The sequence below is a fragment of the Cryptotermes secundus genome, unplaced genomic scaffold (assembly GCF_002891405.2).
Source record: "Cryptotermes secundus unplaced genomic scaffold, Csec_1.0 scaffold183, whole genome shotgun sequence".
Lineage (NCBI taxonomy): Eukaryota > Metazoa > Arthropoda > Insecta > Blattodea > Kalotermitidae > Cryptotermes > Cryptotermes secundus.
This window is the reverse complement of record NW_019729899.1, coordinates 713,278-740,344: the sequence shown is the minus strand read 5'-3', so window position 1 is coordinate 740,344 and position 27,067 is coordinate 713,278. Positions and strand designations below refer to the sequence as shown.

Here is a 27,067-nt window from a genome sequence, read left to right as displayed (position 1 = left end):
ACATCAACCTTTTCACACAGGGTCTTGTTCAAAGAAGTTTAGCAGATTTTGCAAGTCATATTTATCTAATACTTCCAGCAGCTGTGGAATTTTCCCTTTCACATTAATTCCTTTGAATTTGTGTCTGTCAATGTACAAATCTGTAATCATGCCTAAAAAACAGAGAACAAGTTATTTTATTAGCTCTTATGACTACGTTTGAAATTATTTCAATGTCAATTCCCTCTATTTTATGGTTTTCCTTCACTCAGCATTCAAGTAAGTTGTCCAGACAAAATAAATATGGAAAGGTGAAATATTTAACAAGGGATCTGTTTTTCAATTGAAGTGTTTTGTACTCAAAACTATGCTTCATTTACAGTGACTGTGTTAACAAACATTAATGCATGCCAGGCAGGTAATCATAAAATTATTTCCATACGTGCAGTTTATGCAATGTCTGTTTCCTACATCAAAACAACAGGCAACCTTGAAATCAGTAAATCTATGCATATAATAATACAGTTTCAAGAGTTTTAATGTCATAAGGGTAGTGACTGGTAGTTACTTTCGATAATGGTTATTCAGTATTTTGCAGCTCTTTGGCGACAACAGTTGGTTCACTGCAAATAGTCTTCCATTTATTGCATCCAACATCATGTCTGTGTTTATAACCACCGCACAGAAATTGGGAAAAATGTAGAACTGTGACAGTAAATATGTTTACTTCATTATTGTTTTTCTGTCTCAACAAAACAACTATCAAAATGTAGTTCATATTCATGGTGTACAAAGAGTTTATTGGTCCTAATGGTTTTGGGACCCAACCTCCTCTCCAGTGGGTATGGGGGGCTCTTTCCATGAGTGTAAAGCAACCAGGGCATGAAGCTGACCACACACCTCCACCAACTGCTGATATTGAGAATGGTGGAGGTATACCTCCACTCCCCATATATCTTCATGGCGTGGTGCTTAAGTAAGCACAAATACAATCTGATTTTACAGATTCCATTGCTTATGGTATACCTCCATTCCTATATGAGACCAGTACAGTTGCAAATTGTTTCAAACTGTTAATGAAACTGATTTACGTGGTATGCCTAAGCTTAATGAAATCTTTACTGTGAAAGCCCTTAGAGATAAATACAAAATAATAAATTACCATATAAGCGATCTAGGTGTGCAGGTTGTCGCTTGTACTGGGCCAACAGTTCCTTCTCATTTTTCAAAATATGTCTGTATTCTGGCAAAAGACATTCCAGTGATTCTGCATCATGAGTGTCCAGTTCTCGAAGTGCCTCCAGAAGTGCCACTTGTTTTGAGAGTTTCAACTGTGCTTCCAGCTTTGGATGTAGCAAATGTAGAGTGTGTACCACGCTTTCATCATTCACTGCTGTTATTCATATTAATATTTAAAATTATGTTTCCCAGTTATTCTATTCATATATGCCTTTAAATGTGATATAAAAAATTTGCCACATCACTGAAATGGGGTTTTTATGTGTTCATAACTTAAATTAATAGATTCAGTCCACAGTATATCATCACAATCATTATAGTTGTCATGACTATATAATTTTAAGACTGATAAGAATTTCATATAATTTTTCATTTCCTTTGTATCATCATGTGTAAACTTGTGTCAGTAGCAGACTTTGTTTTAATTTCATAACCAGAAAATTCAAATAGTGTGCAACATAATAGCATGTGATACGTGTACTAAAATCAAGCACTACCACCATTTAAAAAGAATACTTCATTTGATTCACTTACATTTATAAATTTTACACTCTAACCCACCAATTATAACAAGAACAGAAACTTAGTACTTACCACAAAAAATTTCCAGTTTTATTTTCTTCTTTGTGGCTTCTTTAGTTAAAATATCTTTTAGAATTGAGATAGTAGAAATATTATCTGACTGGAACTCTGCTTCCCCCTTCCTAGAACAAAATTATCTGCTTCACAAATACATCTTATATGAATGATCAGTTGCTTACATATTAAATACTATACAATTTCAAATTAGTAATTTTTATTTAATTACCTTTTTAGGTAAAACTGATGTGAGCAGCTAATTAAGGCACATTAAATTTCCCCTTCGTACTTCCACTCATATCCTTCAATAAGACACAAATTCATGTACATATGCTAGATGTTACATGAACTGGACAACATAGGCGTTTGAAGGAGTTTGGTAAGGGAATTTTCCTTTCTGAAATGTACCTTCCCATCTTATCCTTTTAAGTACATGGATCCCTTGTCATCTGTGATATTACTTTAAATCATTTTGTTACAACAATTTCATTTATAAAATCAGTGTTTGATGCAGGAAATTTGCAGAATCTATCTCCAATGATGTTTTATTACATCTTCTTAATTCTGTGCAATCCACAGCTTATAACTGATCATATGAGTGAACATGGGAGTAGTGAGAGCAGGGTACTGACAGCAAAATGCAAAAGCAATCTGTTACCACTGAGGAGAAATTAAATGTGATTTAAATGGTGTGAACATAATAAATGCATAGTTAACATAGCCAATGCAATGGGAATTATTGAATCAAAATAAAAATATCGGTATGAAAACATGTGAGATTATGGGCATAGCTCAAGTGGTTAGTTGCTGGCTTCCCACCGCGGCAACCAGGGTTCAATCCCGGGTCTGGTCAAGTGGCACTGGGGCAGGTTTTCTCCAAGTACTTCAGTTTCCCCTGCCAACCTTCATTCCACCAATTGCTCCACAGTCACCCTCACCTATCATCTGGGGCTGGTACAATAGGCCAGAAGTGGCCGCAGTACAAGGGACTTAGTCCCACCCCACTAGCAATAAAAAAAAATGGGCAACCAGATTTTCTAAAGTATTAGCAGATTTTAAGTTGTATTTATGGAGCATTGGGTGCATGAAAATATGGTACATACCAGTAAGAGCAATGTAGCATCGTGTCAAGGAATGTGGAGACAAAAGTGAATGTGACTTTGTCCCCAGTAGGAGCCTTCTCGGGTATCTCAGGTAGGCAGAAGGACACCCATGTATGTATCTCTCCAAGACTGAATGCCCCCTTCAGTGTGAGTATATTATATGGCCTGTAATATGCATAATGAATGTCACTACAGATACAACACAGAATTCAACTCTACATATATACATTAAAACTCCTGGAGTAGCCATATTCTTCATGTGCTATTATCCAACGAGGATTAAATTCCAGAAATCATGCCCCTAGTTGATGTTTTTGGAAATGTGGTGAAGAAAACTACAAAAAAATATCAGAATATCTTAGTAAACTGGTCACCATTTGAACTGGGAATATTGTGATATACTGATCAGATGGATATGATGTGGCTTGCTTCATTATCTCAATTTACCTACCATTTTAATGAATAATGTGTCAGTGACCAGAAAACAAGTCTTTATTTACCATACAACACTTTGTAACTTTATTCTACGAATTCTCCCTCTACTGAGGCCATATAGATAACCAAGTAAGTTAGTTCAGTGACATATCTAACTTGCATATTAGAGGTATCCAGGTTAGGTCTGGATATTGTGGCCAAGCCTTTTCATGCTATTGCTCAGTCCCTGTAGATGTGTACTAGACAGAACCTAAAATAGGCTGACTGCTTACTAACACATCCATTTCACTATAATACTGACATTCATCATGTAACCTGGGGACAATGATGTAGCAGTAACACTCCATCTAGATCTGTATTTGGGATCTTGGTGTGTGCTATCAAGGTTACTTCTTGTGAATGACCATCTACAGTTATCACAGAAAATTCTGTTCACTGTGTCTGCTAATGATATTTAACAGAATTTGCTGTAATAAGCATAGATGGTTGTCCACAAATGACCTTGTATCTGGGAGGCACCCATTTAAAATGTTTATTGCATTATTGGTTATCCTGACTGAACAGTTTCATGGCTTTACTAAGTGTGTTCAGGCAGATGCCAGCATGGTACTATGACCTTCTCCTTCCTATGCCTTTGTGACTGACTTTTCATTTCATTCACTGCTATATAACCTCAAAAACTGTATCAGTATTGCTAAACAATGTATCAGTCATCCTATCACATCTCATTTGATCCCACATAATTCGGTAGTTCATGAATCACATAACCAAATATATGAAATTCAGATTCTCACCAATGGAGGAAAAGTTTTCATTTCATGACAGCAATATGAGGGCTATTAGGAAAGTAAACTCTGTTTATTCAGGCAACTAATGTAGGAATGGGAGAGAGCTTGCACATGCAAGGTAGCATCATGACTTATTGTCTTGTAAACCAACACATTACTGGTCACATAATGTTTGTTCTTGTCTTTACAGAGTGTGTCCTGTGATTGATAATCCTGTCAGCTGCAAAATTCATGCCGTTATCCATTTTCTTCATGGTAAAAACATTTGTACTGCAGAAATCCATCGTGAATCATGTGTGGTTTAACGCCAAAATTTAATGAGTGAAGGAACTGTAAGACAATGGTGTGGAATGTTCAAAGTTGAGAGAGCAAATATTCACAATGAAGAGCCAAGTGGTCGGCCATCTGTAGTTAGTGGTGATCTTGTTCAAAGTGTTGACCAAAAGATTTGTGAGAGATGGCGCTTCACAATTTCAGAATTTTTGTGAGAATTTCCACAAATTTCATGCACTGTTCTCTACAGAATTACCATAGTTACATTAGGCAAGATGGGTTCTGAAAATGCTCATGGGTGCACACAAAATGCAGAGAATGGCTTTAACTTTTGTATACTCGTACATGTTTAGAGCGACACCACAAAGCTGGTGATGAATTTCTCAGTCACATTGTATGAGTAACAAGTGATGAAACCTGGGTTTCATTTGTGAATGCTAAAACCAAAGAGCAGTCAAATCAGTGCATGCACACACATTCACGAAACAAGCTGAAAAAGTTTAAACAGATGTTGTCTGCCAGAAAGCGGATGGCAATTGTTTTCTGGGACAGGAAAGGAGAACTGATGGTGAAATTCCTGCAACAAGGGACCATTATAATGTCTGGAGTGTCCTGCAAAACACTAGAAATACTGCATAGGGCCATTCAGAACAAAAGGCGTGGAATGATGACATCCGATGGAGCGCTCCTGTATGACAATGTCTGTCTGCATACAGCTGCTCGCATTCAAGAACTGCTGGAGCATTTCAACTGGAAGTTGTTTGACCACCCTCCTTACAGCCCTGATCTCGCTCTGAGCGACTATCAGCTGTTTACTTACCTGCAGAACTGGTTGGGATCACAGCATTTCAATAATAATGAGGAGTTGATGGAAAGTAACAAAAAGTGGCTGAGCTTCACAGGTAGCAGACTTCTTTGACATAGGGATACAAAAACTTGTTCCCTGATATGATAAATGCCTCAGTTCCAGTGGTGACTATGTTGAGAAGTAGCTTAAGTATGTACATATTTTTTGTACATAATAANCTGCTTTCTTCATAGTCACTGCCATGAAAGCCTCAAATCTTACATAATAAGATTTGTTTTCCTCATTGCTTGTTTTGTTAACAGCTCACTGGAGGTTTCTCTCCAAATAGCCCTCGTACATATGATTACATGGATAACTCTCCCATATTTTACAAACATACCCATTTATAGACACAGATTCAATATGCATTACATTCCTAATACTACCTGTGACTCCTTGTTTAAAGAACTGACCGTACTGTATTTATTCTTCATTTTAATTTCAATCCTACATCATGTCATTTAAATTCATTCTGGTCCTACTGAGCCAGTTAATTTAAACATCTCTTCTTACACTTTAATACAATATACATGGCAGGGGACATTCAATGTTACTGTTTTTTTAGGACAGGCATGGAAAAAGAATTACACTATCCGGAAGATAGTTGAACTGTAAAACTTACCGCTGTGGGTCAAAGGAATGACAACGCATATGAAGAGACAAAGGTTTTATCTTATACTGTTGCAACTGACAGCACTTGGGTTGAATCAAAGGTGTGACATATGTCCGTAGAGTTCCATGCTGCCCTTCAATTGTACGCAGCTTCAGTTCAAGTCTGGTTGTATTCATTTGGCAGCGGTACGTTGCCAGCAAGTAGTTACCACTCTGCATGTAAAGCAATCACAGAAAACACAAGCTGAGGTCTCCATGTTTTCATTCTCATTTTTTAAGACTTAACTTTTCCTGAAGATGGAAATATTGCCAAACAAATTGAACCATGGCAGGCAGATGTCACAGAAAATTGTAACATAAATTTAACATTAATTGTTTTTATAAACTACAAAAAGACTAATAAATCACATAAGTTGTCAAATACTTGGAAACTTTATAAACTCTGCCATCTCATCTCACCATTACCTGTTTCCCGCGTTTTTCTCTGCATCATCCACATGATAATCCAAAAGGAGCAGAAGATGTCATTTAATGCTTTCAAAGCTATGAGTGAGACATCTCACTCAGAAACACTGTATCACTACTTTTTAATATTTTGAATATATATTAAGTATCCTGCTTACCCCTGGTTCACATGCACTGTAGCTTACAACTGCTGAATTTCTCTCCACATCCAGCAAGTCCACAGGAACATCACTTTGGATAAGTACATTGTCTATAGCTGTCTGCACTTCCAGTATTAGTGAATATGAAGCATCATCTTGACAGAGAGTCATCTGTCAGCAAGTAATCCAATTATAAATAACAACGCACGAATTGAGAAAAAATGTGCCTACAATATCCAAGAGAATGAAGCAGAATCCCATTACATGTTCCTCTGGAGATGACAGATTTAACCATTGAACTCTAGGAAACCTCAAATGGTAGATGCTCAATGCTGAGATAATGCGTCTAACACTAGAGAAATATTGAATAAAGGAAAGCCTTATAAAAGAGGAGAGGGGGACTCCATTTTAATGTCTCATTAACATACATCAGAAGTCAGTATGCATACATAACATAAATAAATGCAGTTACCTGTAGTGAAAATCAAAATCAGAGTTTTTAAAAATTTTGCAGGTTTGACATATGAGATCTGAGGTTCTCAGAGAGGTTAAACTCAAGATTATGGTTTCCTTGGGTGTGACATCATGCTGTCACAGACATAGAGCTGTGACATAGAGCTGCCGCTGTCTTTCTACCTTGATAATGGAGGCAGCAGGTTCCTCTGAAACACTGGTACCTATCTACCAAACTACATAGTGTCACAATTCAGGAGACTGTAATCTTAGTAACATAACAAATTTTGGCAAGGATGCAACATATGCTTATATTTTCTTAAAACGTTGGAGACTTAAATAGAGAATTTCTACAACAAAGACCAAAACCATGACAAAAAGTAAAAAGGCACTATTCTCTAAGCTGGAATTTAAAAATAAAATTACAGAACAAATGATAAGTTTCAAATCTGTGAGAGTTGAAATAACAAGCAATGGAGCCTTAAAAACAAAATTCAAACAAGAGGCAAACAAAGCAACCAGAATATCCAGGTGCTTAAATGATACTAAACAGAGAACAAAAGGTAAGAATATATGTGTTATCAGGCCATACTGAGCCATGCAGCTGAAACAAGAGCAGATACCACAAATACAAAATGAACATTGAAAGCATAACTGAATGTATTAAGAAAGATAAGGGGAGGATATCAGAGGCTGATAATAAGGGAAGCCAAGATATCAGTCAACAAAAAAAATTCCATGAAATAGGAGAATGCATGAATAAATGTAGGTGAGAATTGAACAATCATGTCTCATGAATGGCAACTGTTGGGACTGCTTGAATAGCAAGAGACAAACTAGAGGGAGGAGTCCTGAAAGACTAAACAAATGATAGCAAGATACATACTCTGCAGAAAATAGATCCTATGGTCTAAAATACAGAAGAAAAAGATCAAATTGTGAGCAATTTAGGAGAAATGGATAACGTTGTAGTCTGGTAGGTAAGTACCTATACAGAAGACCATAATATGAAAATCCAAAATAGTGAAAACCTCAAATTTAAATAATATGTTAGTTTTCAAATCTAACACTTCTCCTTTTATGAGCATGAACATTAGAATTCTGTAGCATATAGAAGATTTTGTACTTATAGTGTTCTCTGTAGTGACAACTGAAAACCCTTGTGTGTAACAGTGAACTGTATAATATGTCGATCAGCGATAGCACTGTAATAAACATGATTAAGAGAGATTGTGACCAAAGTGGTAATAAATCCAATCATCCAAACTAGAACCCATCATTTTTGTCATGCGTACGACCCTACACGTGGCAATACTAATGTCATTCACATATAACTAATTTCCTAAGTTTGTGACCAGCCAACTGCCAGATCAAAAGAAACTCCAAACTTAAAAACTGAGGATGTGATAAGGTGTTGCCCGGGCAGGACAATCACGTAGCTCATGGGACAGTGACAGATGAATATGGAGCAATGTTACAATGATGATCAGTAGGGGAAAATCTAAGAAAAAACTATTCCTGTGTTACCCTGTTTGTCATGAATCTCATATGAAGTCACCCAGGATTGAGCCTAAGGCACCATGGTGGAAGACTGAAAAAAAATGCCGTGATAAAATTCCTGAAGAACCGGAAAATAACAGCACTTCAATTCCATATTTTCTGTTTATCTCATGCTCCAACATTTCTAAACTTTTGCTACATCCATTTATACCATACAATCTACTTTAAATTTATCTTACCTTATCATTAATTGAAATGAATGGAATTGCTGATAACCCATCTACTTTGTCTTGTGTTGCTGCTTGATACTTTTCTCTTTCTCTGTTAACTCTTTGTTCTAGCTCATCAATTTCAAATCTGTAAAAAATGTAACTTTATATAGATAGCAAATATAGAATTTAGTATTGCCTTGTTCCATTTTAGAATCTGAAGGAATATTAACACCGTAGCAATTAAGAAATACAATTTATTTTTAATTTACATTCTTAAAGTAACATCCTTGATTGAAATATTTATTGTCTATGATAAATCGCTGAAGAATGGAAGAGCACATCATGCCACTTTACAGGCATTATATAATTTTCCACTTACCACAGAGTAGCAAACACACAATGTTTTAGTAATTTATATCATATAAATTTCACATGTTGAGTTCCCATTTATTGTTAAACCGAAACATGTCATGCAATATCCATGTTATTTCTCATTTTTCTAAAAATCTCCTAACTAAAAGTTACATATACTTCTAAGATATGTGTATAAAACTTTTGGATTGTAAATGAATAGTACAAGTGTTTTATTCCTGCGTCATAGGAGAAGAGAAGAGAAGTTAACAAATATGAAGATGAGGTGGCTCTGCTGATATTGTTAGGGCAGCAGAACATTTAAATCAAGAAGGCTAAAATGGGCTGGATAGAGAAATACAAATGCACAGGTGGCTGGTTAGCAGTTCAGTTAGCCAGAAAGAAGAATACTACATAAAGAGATATAGTGACACGTATGTTAAATTTTCAAGCCTTTCAGAAATATCAGACAAGGGTGTACCTGTGCTATTAATACAGCATGCTCCTGTTACAGATAAAACCATGCTGAATACAAAACCTGAAGAAGCCAAAACAAGTCTTGTGTAGTGAAAAACAGAAATTCAAAGCAATGAAAATTAATTAAGAAACCAATATTTCTATTATTAGTTTTATTCACAAATGTAGAACCTGGATTTTAATACTATCTGTCCTAGCTACTGGACCAAGCTCTAATAGTGTTTCTCAAAGTGGGAAACATAGCCTTTCAGGGGGCCATGAAGTTTTCATGGTCTCTTAATTATAATAATGTAAACTGACAAGAAAAAGCTACATTAAATTACAAACATACAATTTAATAAAATATGTACCTCACAGACAACATTAGTAATTAATTTTTGACACTCTTACATCATATTTTTACAGGTTGGAAGACCTCAAACTTTTTATTCATATAAAGGAAGTCTCATAGTAAAAGAGCTTGTAGACTTTGCTCTAGTACATAGATATGTTGACCTCCTTAATAAGTGCAAGGATGTCACATGGGTCTTGCTACCATCACAAGATTGCATACACATTAATGACAAAGAGATAAATGACACAGTCAGATCACTTTATGAAATAACCTTTGTGAGACCTTCTTCAAGTGACAAACCTCATGGCTTTGGAATCATATTTAAAAGAGCTCAAATCAGACTTGTGAAGTAGATCTCTGGCCTTCATCTGTGACCATGAGTCTCACTCATTATTGGTACACAATGGGTTTCAAGTGAAAATATGGAACAAACTGTTATTTCAAGAGTAAGATTTAATCATATGGTGTACACTTAAACAGCTGAATTTGACAGAGGGAATTATAAATTAAGCAATTAATTAATTCTATTTGGCACAAGGAAAAATTGCCTGATAAATGGAAGGAGTCTATCAGTTCACAAGAAGGGTGATAAAACTGACTGTATATCACTGCTATGAACTTCATACAAAATTTCCAATATTCTTCTCTCAAGGTTAAGTCCATAGAGAGATGAAATTACTGGGGATCATCAGTGTGGGTTTGATGTAACAGATCACCTGCTGATCCCTTTCATTTGAAAGGGATACTTCAGTTTAGATATGTGACTGAGAGTTGTAACCACAGTTTTCATCCCAGTCACATTCAGCTGGGAAGCTGAAAGACAAGATTTCATTACTGATCTAATATTATACCAGAAATTTGAACCTTGAGACTAGTGTAGTTTTGTAATCTGGCTCTATTACTGGTTTCAGGTCTGCTGAGTGCTTGTATAGTTATTTTAATTTTGTATACCTCACATTGTTTCAATATACTGGTAACTGGGTAAATTGTTATTTATTTATGAGACTAAATTCTGTAATGTTATGTTGGGTACGGTTATATGTTAACTTTGGAAAAATCAGCCTTCATTCCACTGACCTACAGTAGCAATTAAGGATTATTTTGAACAAGAAAATGTTCCATTTATACTGTATGCACAGGTGTCATGGTTGAGTTAATACTGGATGTGCAGTTCATTGGTTGATTGTGTTGCCACAGACATGATGCAGACTATTTAAGGATGGGGCATTTAAAGACTTTAGTTGCATTCTTATTAGTTGTTACAATTACATTTGCTGTTACTGAAAACTGCTTAATCCAGAGAACATGTGTACAACAAATGGTGTTCCTCGAAATCTTAGCAACAATCCTAAGTGCTCTTCATGGAAGGATTGTAACCCTCCTTTGGAGTCCATCTGTGCAACCTGACCACTTTCCATCTTATGGTGAGGATTTCCAGGCTTTCCTTATTCATGTCAAAATTGGACATTAACTGTAATTTAAGTTGTTCTTCTAGTTAATGCTGTATTCAAATCCTACATCTTAACTTCAGATAACTATTAATAAGCACAGAATTAATAGTTATGGTATAAGGATTTCCTTCTGCAGTTTACAGGTTACAGAATGGTTCACTCATGATATTTTTCTGCAATGATACCACTTGCACTGAGTCAAATTGTCCGTTTCCAAGCACAAACAGAAATCTTGATGCCAATGTAGCCGTGTCTCCCCTATAAGATGGTAGTGAAAGCAAGTTACAGCTTCCTCATTCAGACAAAAATTATAAGTTCACTTTAATAATAATGTATTCCCAATTTTATATTGTTACTAATCTGCTTTTCGCAGCTGCTATTTCATTTTATCTTACAATCAGTCAAACTCACTAAAAAAAGACTGCAAATTATTTAAGTTTTTCTGTAGTATTATGGTGATGTGAAATGTGAATTGCTACAGAATGGCCAACACTAATTTTGTGCCATCAGCAGTGACATCAAGCAATTGCTCTATTTGCTATTCCTTCATCTAGCCTTGTATGGAAAGGATATTGCCTCTGAAATAAATTGTACTGATACATACATATTTCAATCTCTCATTATAAAAGCAAATATATCACTTCAGATACAATATAAGGTAAGAGAGGTTGTTGTGAATTACATGTATGCTTAACATGTGACCTGTTCTGTATCAGGACAGCCTGCATTTTCTTGCTGTTGTCATAAGAGGAATAGTCTACTCTTAACTTCTAACAAGTTAGAGGAGAAATATTTATCATGATAAATTTTATGTATTTATAACATAGAGGACAATTAAAATAAAATATTAGGTGAAGTTAATATTAAAGTCAGAAATAAATTAATAAAAGCCTTCTATAAAAACATCCAATGAAAAATTAAGGAAACTGACCAGAATGAATGAAAGTAAAAACCAAACAGTGATTTAGAGTGAAATAAGCATGAAACATTTCTCAGTCTGGAACTGAGTGTGTGTGTGTGTGTGTGTGTGTGTGTGTGCCAACACTGTATAGTGCAAGATACCTCAGACGCATTATCTTCTGCTGAGCATCCTGGGAAATATTCATACTGCCAGTTTCTGTATCCATAAGTATTTGCTTATCCACCACTTCTGTTGTCAAGCCAAAAATCCATCCTATGCAATATGAATTTATTGATAATAAATTAAACAACAGCATTTATATTGATGAAATATAAATCAAAATTCTTTGCTAGCCTTCATTCTAAAGTTGGTCATGCATTCATTCACTGATTCAAGGTTAGGCTAAACTTTGTACAAAATAACATAATATTTGTATAAGGTTTGTAAGCTGTTGTTCTTACAATGGAAATGCCAAAATCCTTTTGACCTCAAATCTGGATGAACATGAGTCTCAATTCAAGTTGTCCCTACTCTAGAGAGAAGGTCTTCACCTCAACTGCCAGTGATACACACTTAACTCTGATATGTCTGATATGAGAGGCCCTGCCAACAGTTATGCTAGTATCAGCACTGCTCCTCATTTCATTAAAGCTCATAATTCGTATCATCACAAAGAAGGTTGTAATTCTTGCAAGAAGATACTTAAAGAAGTTAAATCAGACTGAATAAAAACTGGAAAAATATAATTTTTGCTTTATTTTATGATGCTGTCAGCATTTGATAGCACTGAATGGTGGGATGATTGGTGAATAATGAATTGGAAAGGATTTGGAAGGCACCAGTCATGACATAATCAAGTTACTATCCCAGTACTTCCCTGGAGGGGGAGAGGGAAAAAAAACTCAGAATAGCCAGTAACCTGGCTAAAATTCAAACCAAGCACACCCAAAAATACAAGTCTAGAGAGCTACTGCTACATCAGCTTGCTCAATGGAAAAATATTTATTTTTAATATTTAATTATCCAGCACAAGTAGCAAATGTTTGGCAGCACCAGTTCTTCATACATTTCCTACCATATGGTTCTGTTAAGTGAATAATCTCTCCTTGCATACTTCCCTCATTTGAAGGAAATTATGAGGAATGACATTTATAAGATCTATGGTATATATGCCAACTGGTGTATTTTCTTGTATCCATTATGAGAGACAGTTCGAAGCAGCAATACAAAATGATGGATAACAGACAGAATATTTATCTAATCACTGCTGCTGATTTATGCACACTTGATACAGAAACCTGTCCCTGTGCTTAACTAAGCACTGTACTACAAAAGCGTGTGGGGAAAATGAAGTATAATTTTATGCATCCTTAACCTGAGCACTAAGTACAGGTGAGTAGTCACCTTTGCACCCTGGCTGCTTTAACGCCAAAGAAGAGCCCTCAGTGTTACTAGATAGGAGGCTGCGTGCGTCTCAAAGCCAATCTAGATGCTGCAGAATCAAACCCTGATTTCTTGGTCATCCAGACGATAGCCTAGTTGCTATACCAACTCAGCTAGTATGCTTGATACTATGAAAGCCAAATATGTTGGTGATGGTCAAAATGTGGACACTCAACTGTTGACTTTGCACCTGTGCCTAAGCACCATACAATTGAGGTGAATTTCCAAAATGCCTGGACACAACTGTATATGGAGGTGAGTGGTCAGCTTCACTTTATACATGGTATAACGGCTTCCTGGTGCTCCATTGGATTGTACAAGGTGGGCTCCAGAGCTATGCCTGATGTGACAGTAAAGACAATCTCTGCCACTGCCAGGAATTTAACCCCAATCCATCCAGACCACAGCCAGTAACTCTACTGACCGGCTCACTTGTGGCAGCAAATGTGTTCATAAAATGTGTGTACTCCTTAGAATGACATCCATTTTTATGCGATAATTATTAAATAATATCTTCAAAACTTCATTTAGCTTTAACTTTAGATTTAGGAGCCGGGGTAGCATAGTCAGTATAGTGACTGGCTATGGGCTGGATGACTGAGGGGTTGGAGTTCCGAGTCCTGGTAGGGTCAAGAATTTTCTCTTCTCCAAATCATTCAGACCAGCTCTGGGGTCCACCCAACATCCACTGGGTACCTGGGTCTCTTTCCCTGGCAGTAAAGAGGCTGGAGCATGAAGCTAACCACTCATTTCCAGCTAGTGCCAAGGGCAAGAAAATGTGGATCTATACATCCACTCCCCCATACACCTTCATGGATTAGCGCTTAATTAGTTAAGCAAGGGAACAACATTAGCTTTTTTATAACCTTTTAGCTTTAGTTTTAGCTACTATGCACTGTGAGACTGACAAGGGAGGCAACCATATCCCAAGAGATTAATGGGTACTTCCAAGAGTTGTCTCATGATGATGTAATAGTTTTCTTGTAAATTTAGACTAATTATTAATTATATATTCCTTTAACATGAATTATTTCACTCAGTGAATATACACTATGTGAAGAAATAAATAAAGAGACATATTACCTGTATATGTTGAAGCCACCACTTCTTCATAGCCTGCATTTCCAACAACCCCACCATGGACAGAGGTAATACTTTCATTACATGACTGAAACAAAACACAAAGAATGAAGTGGGATCCTGAGGAGAGGGAGTGAACCACAATATCTCCAGTATGAATCAAGTCATTTTAGTATTAACTGGTTAATTTTCTCACCAAACACTTACATAAGAAAACCTCTGTGTTAGTTTGCCTTCTTCACCAGCATCATCACCCAACGAGAAAATATCCAAAGTCCCATCCTGTCGCCCTATCAGAAGGTCCAATACTCCATCTCCTGACATATCATAGCAGTCCATACAGACGATACCGGCTCGTTGCTTCCCATCATTCAATATCCACCTGTGATCTACATCCATTCTGAAAAACAAAATGGTTTATTTGCTGTACTTCTTTTGGCTTACAGAGATATTGGGTTTCAGACTATATCCATCATCCTGGTTTCAAGATAACTAAGAAAAACACGACGTTTCGGAAACTGGATCTGTTTCCGTCCTCAGGTGAGGGAAAACACCTGGAACAGTGATTGAGGCTAGCTAGGTGTTTTCCTTCACCTGAGGACGGAAACAGATCCAGTTTCCGAAATGTCGTGTTTTTCTTAGTTATCTTAAAACCAGGATGATGGATAAAGTCCAAAAACCCAATATCTCTGTGTGTTATACACCATCATCAGAATCCTATAGTAACTACTTCTTTTGGCTTATTTTGGACTTCATCCATCGTCTGGTATGTAAAAGACAAAAGACCACGACGTTTCGGAGACTGGATCTGTCTCCATCTTCAGGTGGGTAGGGAAGGATAAACCTACTCAATTGGGCACGTTAGAAAGAGCCAGTCTCAGTCATCCAGTGATTAAGACTAGCTCTTTCTAATGGACCCAACTGAGTAGGTTTATCCTACGTAAGAAACAGATCATAAATAAGAAACTGCAAGAGCAACTACAATCAAACAGACTACATGCAACAGGAAAGGAACTGAAGAGAAAAGAGGTCTGTGAGAAGGCCAAGAATATGCTGGAAGGACCAGGTGTTGGTAAACGAGGAAAGGAGGAACAAGATATGGACACAAGTTATGAAACTTAAACTTTGGAGGGATACACATGGATTGAAATATTCGTCTCGCTCTTGACAGTCACAGGTCAAAGATAAGGAGAACTAACCTGCCTACATGAACAAGCCCAACTCTCCCGTCTGCGGTGCCATATAATATCTCGTCCCCAGCTTCCCCTCCATCACTGCCATTGAGACGCAGGACGGCTGGTATGGCATCAACCTCTATATTGTGAAGCACAGAGGATCGATCCAGCACTCGTAGCATCCTGTCCTCACAAGCTAATATTGGAGTCAGCCTGTTAGCCTACATAAACACAAATACAAAACATTGTATTTAAGTATCCTGCTGCATTAATACTCTTCACAAACTATGCCTCTGTCCACAATGCAACTTATTTATTTTCTCCCTCTTCTTCTCACACTCACAACACATTTTGGCCATATATGGTCATCGTCAGATGTTCTTTTGCCAGAAACTGTTTCGCTATGCAGTACATCCCACTTCTTCCATCACACATGAATGTGATATGTGTAACTTAAAATAATGGCCTCTATTAAAATCAATAAAGTGTAGTTAAAATTTAATTAAAACCTGTCAATATTTTGCTTAGGGGCTGTCCTCTCTTTATCCAGACATCATTGTGTAGATTTTCTTTGTTTCGATGTCTGTGTGTATGTAGCTCTCAAAATATTGAAGTAGTTATCATGTATGCCCCCTGCCTGTGTGGTGGTGGTGTTCTGTGTATGTAGACCATCATCAGTACTAGCGGAAACATATATATAGTGTAAATAAATATATGTTACAATGCTCTGTGCTACACAGATGGGTTCAATGTGATCATGTTTTGTTAATACACCCATGTCTGGAAACACTTTGCTTATGTGCTAGGGCCTCTGAAATATGAAGGAGAAGGCCCTTACCTCTTACCTCTGTGGCTTACTGGTGACAATTATCTAACATTTCTCCAAGAGACCTTACCGGAGTCTGTTGTGAAATGTGGTTCCAGCATGATGGTGCCCCGGCACACTGCATTAATGTCATCCATGAGTATTTGGATGAAACTTTTGGCAACAGAGGGACTGGACGTGGAGGCCCAATAACCTGGCCCCCTCGCTCTCCTGACTTTACTCCATTGGATTTCTTTCTCTGGGGGTACATGCAAAGCCTGGTGTACGAGTCTCCAGTGGAGACACAACATGATCTTGTGGCAAGAATTGCAGTAGCAGCTGAAACCATCCAGGAAATGCCGGGAATCTTTCAAAGAGTTCAGCATAACATAGACAGGTGGTGCAGAATATACAATGAAGTTGGCGGCTGCCATTGTGAGCAACATTTATAATGTAAAACAATGATAACATCCCCTAAAACTTATGCATCCTATTGGAAAATTTTGTGACCCTTAGTGCCAAAAGGAAGCGTTTCTGGACACTGGTGTATTAACAAAATATGGTCAGATTGAACCAATCTCTCTACCACAGAGCATTGTAACATATACTTATTTACACCCTGTATATAACATAGGACATGAACAAATATATCCAATCCCAATAAAACAATAAATAATTGCTTACTTTAGATATGTTGATAACACATTTATGATATATGACCAAAGGAAAACAAACACAGAACACATTTGATGAATCTAATGAACTACAACCATCCATAACATTCACCATAGAAAAAGAACTATACAAATCCATTAATTTTCTAGATCTCACAATACAGCATAAAGACAGAAATTTGCAATCTGCAATATACAGGAAACCGACACAAACTGATATTATAATACCCAATATTTCATGTCACCCACACAAACAAAAAATATTACGTATTAACTACCTATTAAATTGACTACACATGTATCCAATAACTGAAAATGCAAAAGACACAAGAACATCAAGAACATATTACACAATGAGGAGTATAACACAGACCTAATCAGAAAACCACCTCCCCCACAAAAACAAAACACACACACTGACCCTCAGCACCAAAGAATAAAATGGATTACCTTCACATACAGTGGCAAAGGAGTAAGAAGGATTACAAAATCTTTTCAGAATACAAGAGATAAGTACAGAAGAAGTGGCATTTATCAAATTAAATGCCTAGATTGTCCACTGAAATACACTGGGCAAATGGGGCGAACGTTTAACATCAGATATAAAAAGCATATCCAGGATATTAGATATTCAAACCACATACCGAACACGGGTCATAATAAAAAAATATAAGGTCTACATACATGCAACACCACCACCACACAGGGAAGGCAAGCAGGGGGCATACATGATAACTACTTCAATATTTTGAGAGTTACATACACACAAACAACCATGCCGCTGCACAAGTAATCCAAACAAACTCTGTGCAATGGTTTTTTGGATAAAGAGAGGACAGCCCACAAGTAAAATACTGACAAATTTTAATTAAATTTTAAGTAGACTTTATTGATTTTAATAGAATCCATTATTTGAAATTATGACATATCACATTCATATATGATGGAAGAAGTGGGATATACTGCATAGTGAAATAGTTTTCGGCAAAATAACACCTGATGACAACCATGTATGGTCAAAACATGTTGTGAAAGTAAGAGAGGGAGAAAATAAATAAGCTGCATTGTGAATGGAGGTATAGTCTGTGAAGAACACATAGAAAAGTCACAGTTTTTATATTAAAACAACACAGTTGTTGTCATCATACCTTACCTTTTCAGCAGAGAGTGAAACAACATCATTAATTTGGTCTCCGCACAGATATGAATTTGTGTCTTTACAGTCATGATATTGGTTGTATGCATGTTTACCACAAACGAGAAGGTTACTACCACTAACATGCCTGTAACAAGGGATGACATAAAGATCAAAACATAAAATTACTGGCTACAGAAATCATAAGTAGTTACTATAGGATTCTGACGATGGTGTATAACACACAGAGATATTGGGTTTTCGGACTTTATCCATCGTCCTGGTTTTTAAGATAACTAATAAAAACACGACGTTTCAGAAACTGGATCTGTTTCCATCCTCAGGTGAGGGAAAAACACCTATTCTGTTGGGTCCCTTAGAAAGAGATAGCCTCAATCACTGGAAGATTGAGTGATTGTGCGTTGTAGACATTTTCTAGCAACAGCTGCTGTTTATACAGTCACCACTTAACAACAGGTCTACATGCCACAACATCTCTCATATACTTCATCCAGATCTATCAGGTTCTAATGAAGCTGAAAAAGCAGGACACGTGGGAAATGTAAGCATGCGTGCAGTAACGTCTAAAACTCTGTTTTACAGATGCTGACAATCCACAGTATCCATATGCTCCTCAGAATTTAAACAGAAACAGATGATACTCACAAATGACATGCTTCATGCCATCTGTACAGAAATTCATAACAGCATGCTGGCGACAGAAAAAAAAGTGCTTTTATACTATATTTTTGCATTGTCATTACTGGCACCTCCATCAGAACCAATGACTTTCAGATATGGAGTGATGTTGCCCGATTCTTAGGTGATTTAATGATGATTTTTCAGAATTTGATTTGTTTCATTCCGGTCCGTCACACTAAAAATTACAAAGACAAAAATAACACCGTCCAATTTGACTATCTAAGTTTTATCACTTGAAGACTCATCACCCTTACATGTTTTGATCCCTACGGATCATCCTCAGAGGGCATCAATACTTTTTCGGAAACTACTATTACAATAGATATTAATTATATACATACATATATAATGTTTGAAATGCACAATGTACACAGTGTTCACCCTTTCACATCCACAGCAGCCTTCCTGGTGTTAAAACCGTAGGGATCGAAACATGTAAGGGTGATGAGTCTTCAAGTGGTAAAACTTAGATAGTCACATTGGACAGTGTTATTTTTGTCTTTGTTGATGATTTTTCAGTGTTGCAGGTAGTACAGTACTGAATAGATGGGGAAATGATGTGTATTGTGAGCAGGTAAGAATTTGGAAAAAAGTTGCAAACCTATTTGCCAAGGTATTATCCTAGAATTTGACTGCATAAACTGATAAAAATCACAACAAATTTCAAATACAAGAGCCAGAACCCATGTCAAGATTTGAACCAAGCACCTTGTAAATACAAAACTAACATGTTATTGCTACACCAACCTGCTTAGTTATGGCTTGGTGAACCAGAAGTTAAAATAAATACATAAATGTTAAACAAAAAATGCAAGTTTTACTTACATCGATTTAATAGGTTCTGTAAGATTTGTGTCAAAATCCAGAAACAGCTTTCCCTTCTTTGTGTACCCACGAACTTCATTTTCAGAGGAAACAAATATTTTGTCCTTTACAGTCCCTGCAAAAATTTATCAAAATTACACAATCCTTCATAATTTAAGTTACAAATGTACACCATTAAGAGTAAAATTAAAAGAAAGTCTGCATTTAGCACTATGCCATAAAGGCATACAGGGGGTGTGGAAGTGCTTCAGGTTAGTCAATTTGGAATGCTACATAATGAGGAAACTGTGGCTGGACCTCAGCTGGGAAACATAAAAAAGAGATACAGAATTCTAGTAACACTTGGAAGACTGAAAAGCAGATGGAAGTATAATATTAAACTGTACCTACAGAGATGGGTTTTGATGTTGGAGGGTGAATGGAACTGATCCAGGATTGTGTTCTAAGGCAGGCTTTGGTATATGCAGTGTTGAAACTTTAGGTTCTGCTATCAGAGTTAATATTTTTAATTTTTATTTTTCTTCAGCATGTGGCAATTCCTGTGGCCCCCCCCCCCAAATCCTTACACAGACAGAGATCTGCACATTTGTGTAAACTGTGATGCAAATGCCCAGATATTGTGATAAAAAATAAATAATATCCTGATCATAACTACTCTGTGCTCAGGTTGGAAATGAGACCAAACTGTTGTTTTTGTTGAAAAAGTGCAACTGTCATACTGTATTGGAAAAAATATCTTGTAGTCTAATTAATCTCTCTATGAAGTTTAAACACTCTAAAGCACTTCAATCAGCTGCTTTGGCTGCAATTTTTAAAGGCTACACCATTTAACACTATTCTTGTTATAACTTTAAAGCAATTTTTCTCTCTTTGCTGCTTTCAGTAAATTTCTTATCCTGAAAAATTCATTTACTTTGTGAAAATATGTACCAAGACTATGACTATTTTTCTAGGTGTTCATTAAATCATATTAAATAAGGGTAGTTTCTCCCTCAGACATGAAACAACGATTCCAGAAATCCCTGCATATGTTATCGTACCATACCTCTGAGGATTTTCTTCTTTTTTTCCCAACATTACAAAATAAAGAAAATTCATGATTATGCAAAATCCATCCATCATTGTTTACTGCAGTTTTAGAGAAGGAACAAATGAATGCCTAAATATTAACTTTAGACAATATAATGCATTCTTGTAAAGAGTCATTTTTTTCCAAGAACCCATAATTTTTTATGAAAATATTGGTGCTATTGAACTGAAACTTGGCGTACTTATTTATAATAGCATGGTGCATTTCCAAGCCAAAAAAGTCATGGCTCTTGCATGCACTGTTTGGTAAATACTGTTTTCTTCCACCTTAAAAGGAAAGGCTACAAGGAGTGCCTTCAGTACATAAGCTCTTATCCAACACTGACTCAAGTGGGGAGCACAGGGAAGACATACCTACCCAGTGCACCACCAAGTTCCAACCGAGATATACCAGCACCTGGCAATGTTTTAAAACCTATTTGGATGTCTCCTTTCTTCACAGAAAATATTTGTAACACTCCATCTTGATCTGCAACAGCTACCTACAGTGATAGAAAAAATGTAAAGAAAATTATGCTTCATTAAAGTATTACTTTGTAAAAGTAAAATGGTAGTGGATACATCAGGTACAAATTTCCATAAAGATGCAGATAGTTTCTGCAGCAAATAACCTTTAATTTAACATTATAAAACCAAGCCAGATGGCTAAAGTGGTAATGCTTGACTTGTATTCAGGAGCCAAGAATAATTCTTCTGGGATCCTGACTAATCTGACTAAGGCTTTTTTGATTTTCCTGTATGCCCTAGCGAATTCCAGGGTAGTACCTTAAAATAGACCATAATTGCTTTCCTCACCTCATTTAAAGTTCACCAAATAAATCACATTCTCATATCATTATAAGCTAAATAATCATTGCACTTAACAAGGCATAACTCAATAACTCATGATCCATTCATTTATTCTAACTATATAAACTTGACAATTACCTTCTGCATCATTCTTGTTCCTATGTTAGGTAAAAGTTTCATTGTTTGTGGAGCTGTTATCCCCACCAATGTGTAATCAACTCTAGATAACTCTAATTCCATGATGTTAAAGGCACAAAAGAGATCTAAAAAGAAACCAATGCAAAATAACAAAGATAGCATTCAATAATGTATGTAGGACTGATCACTCTAAAACATAAATGAGCACATAATTATGTTCATCTGCACAGGTACGTACATGGTAATAATTAAGATTTATCTCCTTCTTTAGCAGCTGTATTTTGATACATGTTTAACCTGTAAATGAACACAGTAAAAAATAATCTGATCTTGAGAATAAAGCATAAGGCAACATTTAAGGGGGGTGGGGGAGCAGAAGGATTTAGATGGACATAAATACACAGATACAAACAAAATCACAATGAATCAAATTGAATTTCCTTCAGCTGTTAGAAATTACTTACAGAAACAAATGCAACACTCATACTGGCGTCTCAAACAATAAATTGATTTAAGATCGCGGATTTAAAAGGCAACCTACAGTTAATACATTAATTTAAATATGTATGCATTGAATTTTCACAGAGAAAGACCAGGAATATGTAGTGTAATACTGACGACATCTTTAAAACAGTAGCTGCATTTCCAAACTTATCCCTGTGCCTAAGCACAATACAGAAAGTACAAAGAAGAATTGATTGCATTCTTAATCTCAGATATATAGTGAAGCAAACAGCCAACTGTTCTGAACATACTGGTGATGAGAAAAATCCGTATGTAAGTCAGAAGCTTTGTGAGGGTTTCACAAAAGTGATCCATGAAAAAAGCCAATGCAAGTTACTCCTGCAGCTACCTTCAAAAAGCTTCATTGTCAATCCATGGCAGTAGTGTGGAACCCTGCTTTGCTTCCCATCACTTTAAAAAAGGACAGGACCAAGGCTGTTTGTTTCATTTAAGGAAAAGTTATGCCTTAAAAAGTTGACTTAATATTACATTTTTCTGTTCTTCTCTATGCAACACAATTTAATGATATTCTAAGATGTGATTTTATTTAATCATTTGTACTGACAGTATGCACTTGTTAGTTCTACGATGGTACCACATGGTTCGGTCAGCATGTGACTATCATCAGGTGTGTTTCTATAACATACAAGCTGTTACAATGCACTTGCTTGTCAAGTTAATTTTCTTTGTCTAGTTTATGGGTTAAAACTGGGTTAAAATTACAGTTAAAATCCAACTTAAAATTAACATTAACATTAAAATAAAACTGTTGCCCCTTTGATCTAATTCAGGTATTTAATGTTCATGATTTATTCTGACCGTCTTACAGTGCATACATTTATTCACCTTACTCTTCTCTCTTGCACTACATGTTTCGGCACTAAAGTGCCATCTTCAGGTGCTTTTCGATGTATGTCAGACTACTGCATTGCATGCCCTGTTGTCTTTATACTAAAATAACTAAAATATATATTCATCATATATATTGCTAAATTTTAAATATATAAAAATGTTAAAACTGTTCAGGATTTGTCATCCTTATGTCGTATTTCAGTATGCGAGTCACACCTATCTTCTTCTGTCGGAGTATTCTTCCTACTTTCATGTGTATCTGTAACGTGAAATTGTTATTCATTAATACCGCGTTCTGAATTTTATTTGTTACGTGTGGTATTATAATGTTTAATACTCACTATGCTTTGTGTTGTGTCTTACTCCTGTGACTGCGTGTGTTATACTGCTGGGCCTGCTGGGTATGTGTGTGTGTGTGCTGTCATCGTTTTGATTGAGTTATGATGTTGTGGGGGTAGATGTGGTAGGGGTAGGTGGTGGGGTATTGTTATGTTGTTCTGTGTAGATAGTGTGTAATTCGTCGTATATTGGGTTATATATTTCTTTATTTATATTGTTCATATGTGTGTTTTTCTTTGTCGTTCTGTATATATGATAGTTCTCCAATGTGTTCAAGTGCCGAAACATGTAGTGCAAGAGAGAAGAGTAAGGTGAATAAATGTATGCACTGTAAGACGGTCAGAATAAATCATGGACATAAATCAGTGCAACAGGACGCTAAAATATAACATTATTTAATTTTGAATTTTCACAGCTGATCACTGTCCTTAAATTTATAGGTAAATATTTTGATTTCATTATGCTTCTCTTGTTCATCATCATTGGAGAAACAGCACTTTTTGATCTATAGCCTTCCTTAGAAGATTCTGCCAGATATGATGCAGTCTTCATTTCTTTGGGTCTTGCAACAATAATTTTTTCACAGAGTAATGTCATCTGCCTTGTGTCCAACCCCCAACCTGGAGCACTGGGTCCCTGGCTTTATGTCCCTCAGCAACAGAGTGGCCAGTTTTACCCCCAGGCACCAGGTTCCATTTCTGTTGCCTTCTATGACTTCCAGGGCTATTAGAACCCACCTATACATGGGGAGATTCTGTTTATTGCTGGTTATGTTTTGTGATGGCTGGTGGTTGGGTAGGGTACTACAGACTTGAATTCAATTTCAATTTTAATTTGGAATTTAACTGTAACTTTAACCCAGTTTTAAAACATAAACTAAAAAAAGAAATCCTGATAAGCATGTATACTGGAACAAGTCATGTGTATAATATAAAGGTACCTGATGATAGCTGCATACCAAGCGAAACATGTTGTGTCAATTTATCCTAACAAGTGTATATTGAAAATGTGAATGATTAATTAATTCAAACAATCCTAGAAAACCATTAAATTAATGCAAATACAGGGTCACAAATATTTAACAATAAGTGAACTACAATGCAACAGGATACTTCAATACAGAATAGGAAAGAATGCATATGAACTAAACTTGGTTTCCAGTTTCATAAGAACTATCTTATTAAGTAGAAATGATAAAATTTCTCGGTTTGCACCTGGACAATCATCCGACTTGTAAGGGACATATCGATTTTTTGCTTCACAAGTTGAGCACAGTTGGTTTCCTAATGTGAAAATTATCTTATATATTAAATATTAATAGTCTTAAAGTTGTATATTATGCATATTATCATTCATTGGTGAAATATGGAATAATATACTGGGGAAATACATCAGACAGTCATAAAGTCTCTGTTAGGCAAAAGAAAATAACAATAAGAACAATGGTGGGAGTGGGCCCAACTCATACATGTAGAGATTTATTAAAAAGCTTGACAGACCACCAATCCCATGTGTATATTTGCTCTCATTGATGACCTTTGTTGTTAATAATTTGGATAAGATTCAAACCAATAACTCTGTATATGTGATTGGTACCAGAAGGAATGACCACCTTCACATACCTACAACACATTTATCATCCTATCAGAGAGGGGTGTATTATTCATGTGTCAAGCTTTTTAACAATCTGCCGTCAAATATCACAGTTTTAAAAAAATGATAAAAAGCAATTTAGGTTTGTTTTACAAAATTATTTGCTAAGTAACACATTTTACTCTACCGATGAATTTGTCGAGCATGAAAGTGGCTCAAAAGTTAAGAGTTAATAAATGGTCTGTGTGAGTGAATTATAACTGTTGAGACTTGCTTGTTGTAAGTGTAGTAGTACAGAATGTATGTCTGTTTCTGTTATGAATTTTAATATTTTATAAGGTATATGGCTTGCCAGTGTGTGTGGAATGGCAAGGTGTGAATTTGACAGTGGCTCTTCCCACGACCCATGTGTGTTGTCCTGACAACTTGAGCTATCTGTGTGAGGCCTGAATATATATTTTATTGGACAAAGGACAAATGATGTGTGGTCATCATGAATTTGTAATATGTGACATGTTTTATATCCAGCCCTATGGGGAGATGATTGGATCCATGAAGTGAAAAATAAATGAATGAAGATGAATTTCTCCTTATTAACAACACAGGTGTATGACCATTTGGCTGTCTTATTGCTCTTTTCTACAGCAAACTGACTCCAGACCAGGCATACGCCTGTTCCCCTTCTTGCTCATTTGCCTCCTGTGCACAGAAATAGCTTGAATTCCAGTTGATCATGATTTTAAGCAACTGTGACTAGGATCTTCTTTTACCAGATTAGTGGTCTAACAACCAAATGCAGCAATCTTACAGACAATGCTTATGCTAGTAATAATAATAGTTATTGTATTAAGAAAACTTAGAAGAATAACACTATACTTAGTCATTTATTTCTCACTTCACATTACACGTATTACATGGTTCATATTAATAGAGATTATTTATTATTTATTTTTTTTTTATTGCTAGTGTGGTGGGACTAAGTCCCTTGTACTGTGGCCACTTCTGGCCTATTGTACCACCCACAGATGATATGTGAGGGTGATTATGGAGCAATTGGTGGAATGAAGACTGGCAAGGGAAACCGAAGTACTCGGAGAAAACCTGTCCCAGCGCCACTGCTTGAGCTATGGCGTGGTCTTGAGAATCATTAAGGCACAAGCTTTAAGCGAGATGTTCCATGATGTAAATAGCACATGCAGATTTTTGGACTTCTAACCGCTGGCAAGCATTTAATAAGAGACTGAACTTAAGTAATTACTATTATTGTTGTCAAAATACAGTTTTCGTAATATATTTAATTTAAGTAATTACTATTATTGTTCTCAAAATACAGTTTTCGTAATATATTTAATTTATAATTCATGAATAAATTTATTGTTTTTTCTGCTTGCACACACTGCACCAACCTAAAAACAAAATTACATGGCACATCTACGACTTCGCTATATTTGGCATGCAAATATATTAAATAAACAATCTGAGTACCTCACAATCTCTAAATATGAATAAAAATGATTATTTTAAATTTTAAACAACAAACTGGTTGGTAGTTCTCCCATAGCAACACACTCAATCACGTCTATGACCAACTTCCAGTGTTTTCAGCTTCGATTCGTATGTCTTCGTTGCCATAGCAACCTAAGGCGGTCAATCCAAATTATCGAACAAAAGAAGATCAAAAAAGAGCAATTTCTAAAAGTGCGTGGTAAATGACCGCAGCTGAAGTAGTTGGTATAAGCAGCTATTCGTTTTGTGATAATAATTTGATTTTGTTATGCATATTGA

At 36.1% G+C, this 27,067-nt stretch overlaps 1 protein-coding gene across 1 annotated transcript; it reads right to left on the bottom strand.

Annotated features, from left to right (window-relative positions):
- LOC111865741 (Bardet-Biedl syndrome 7 protein homolog) lies at positions 1-26,880 on the bottom strand. The gene is made up of 17 exons (XM_023854001.2): positions 26,768-26,880; positions 22,233-22,291; positions 21,995-22,119; positions 21,426-21,549; positions 19,979-20,093; positions 18,470-18,599; positions 15,862-16,058; positions 14,870-15,062; positions 14,666-14,750; positions 12,301-12,412; positions 8,653-8,770; positions 6,479-6,631; positions 5,866-6,068; positions 2,901-3,065; positions 1,813-1,922; positions 1,142-1,372; positions 1-152 (listed from the first exon to the last, which is right to left on the bottom strand). The coding sequence occupies exons 3-17, from the start codon at positions 22,094-22,096 to the stop codon at positions 13-15; spliced, it is 2,178 nt and encodes a 725-aa protein (XP_023709769.1). The 5' UTR covers positions 22,097-22,119; positions 22,233-22,291; positions 26,768-26,880; the 3' UTR covers positions 1-12.
- Positions 26,881-27,067: the final 187 nt, after the last annotated feature.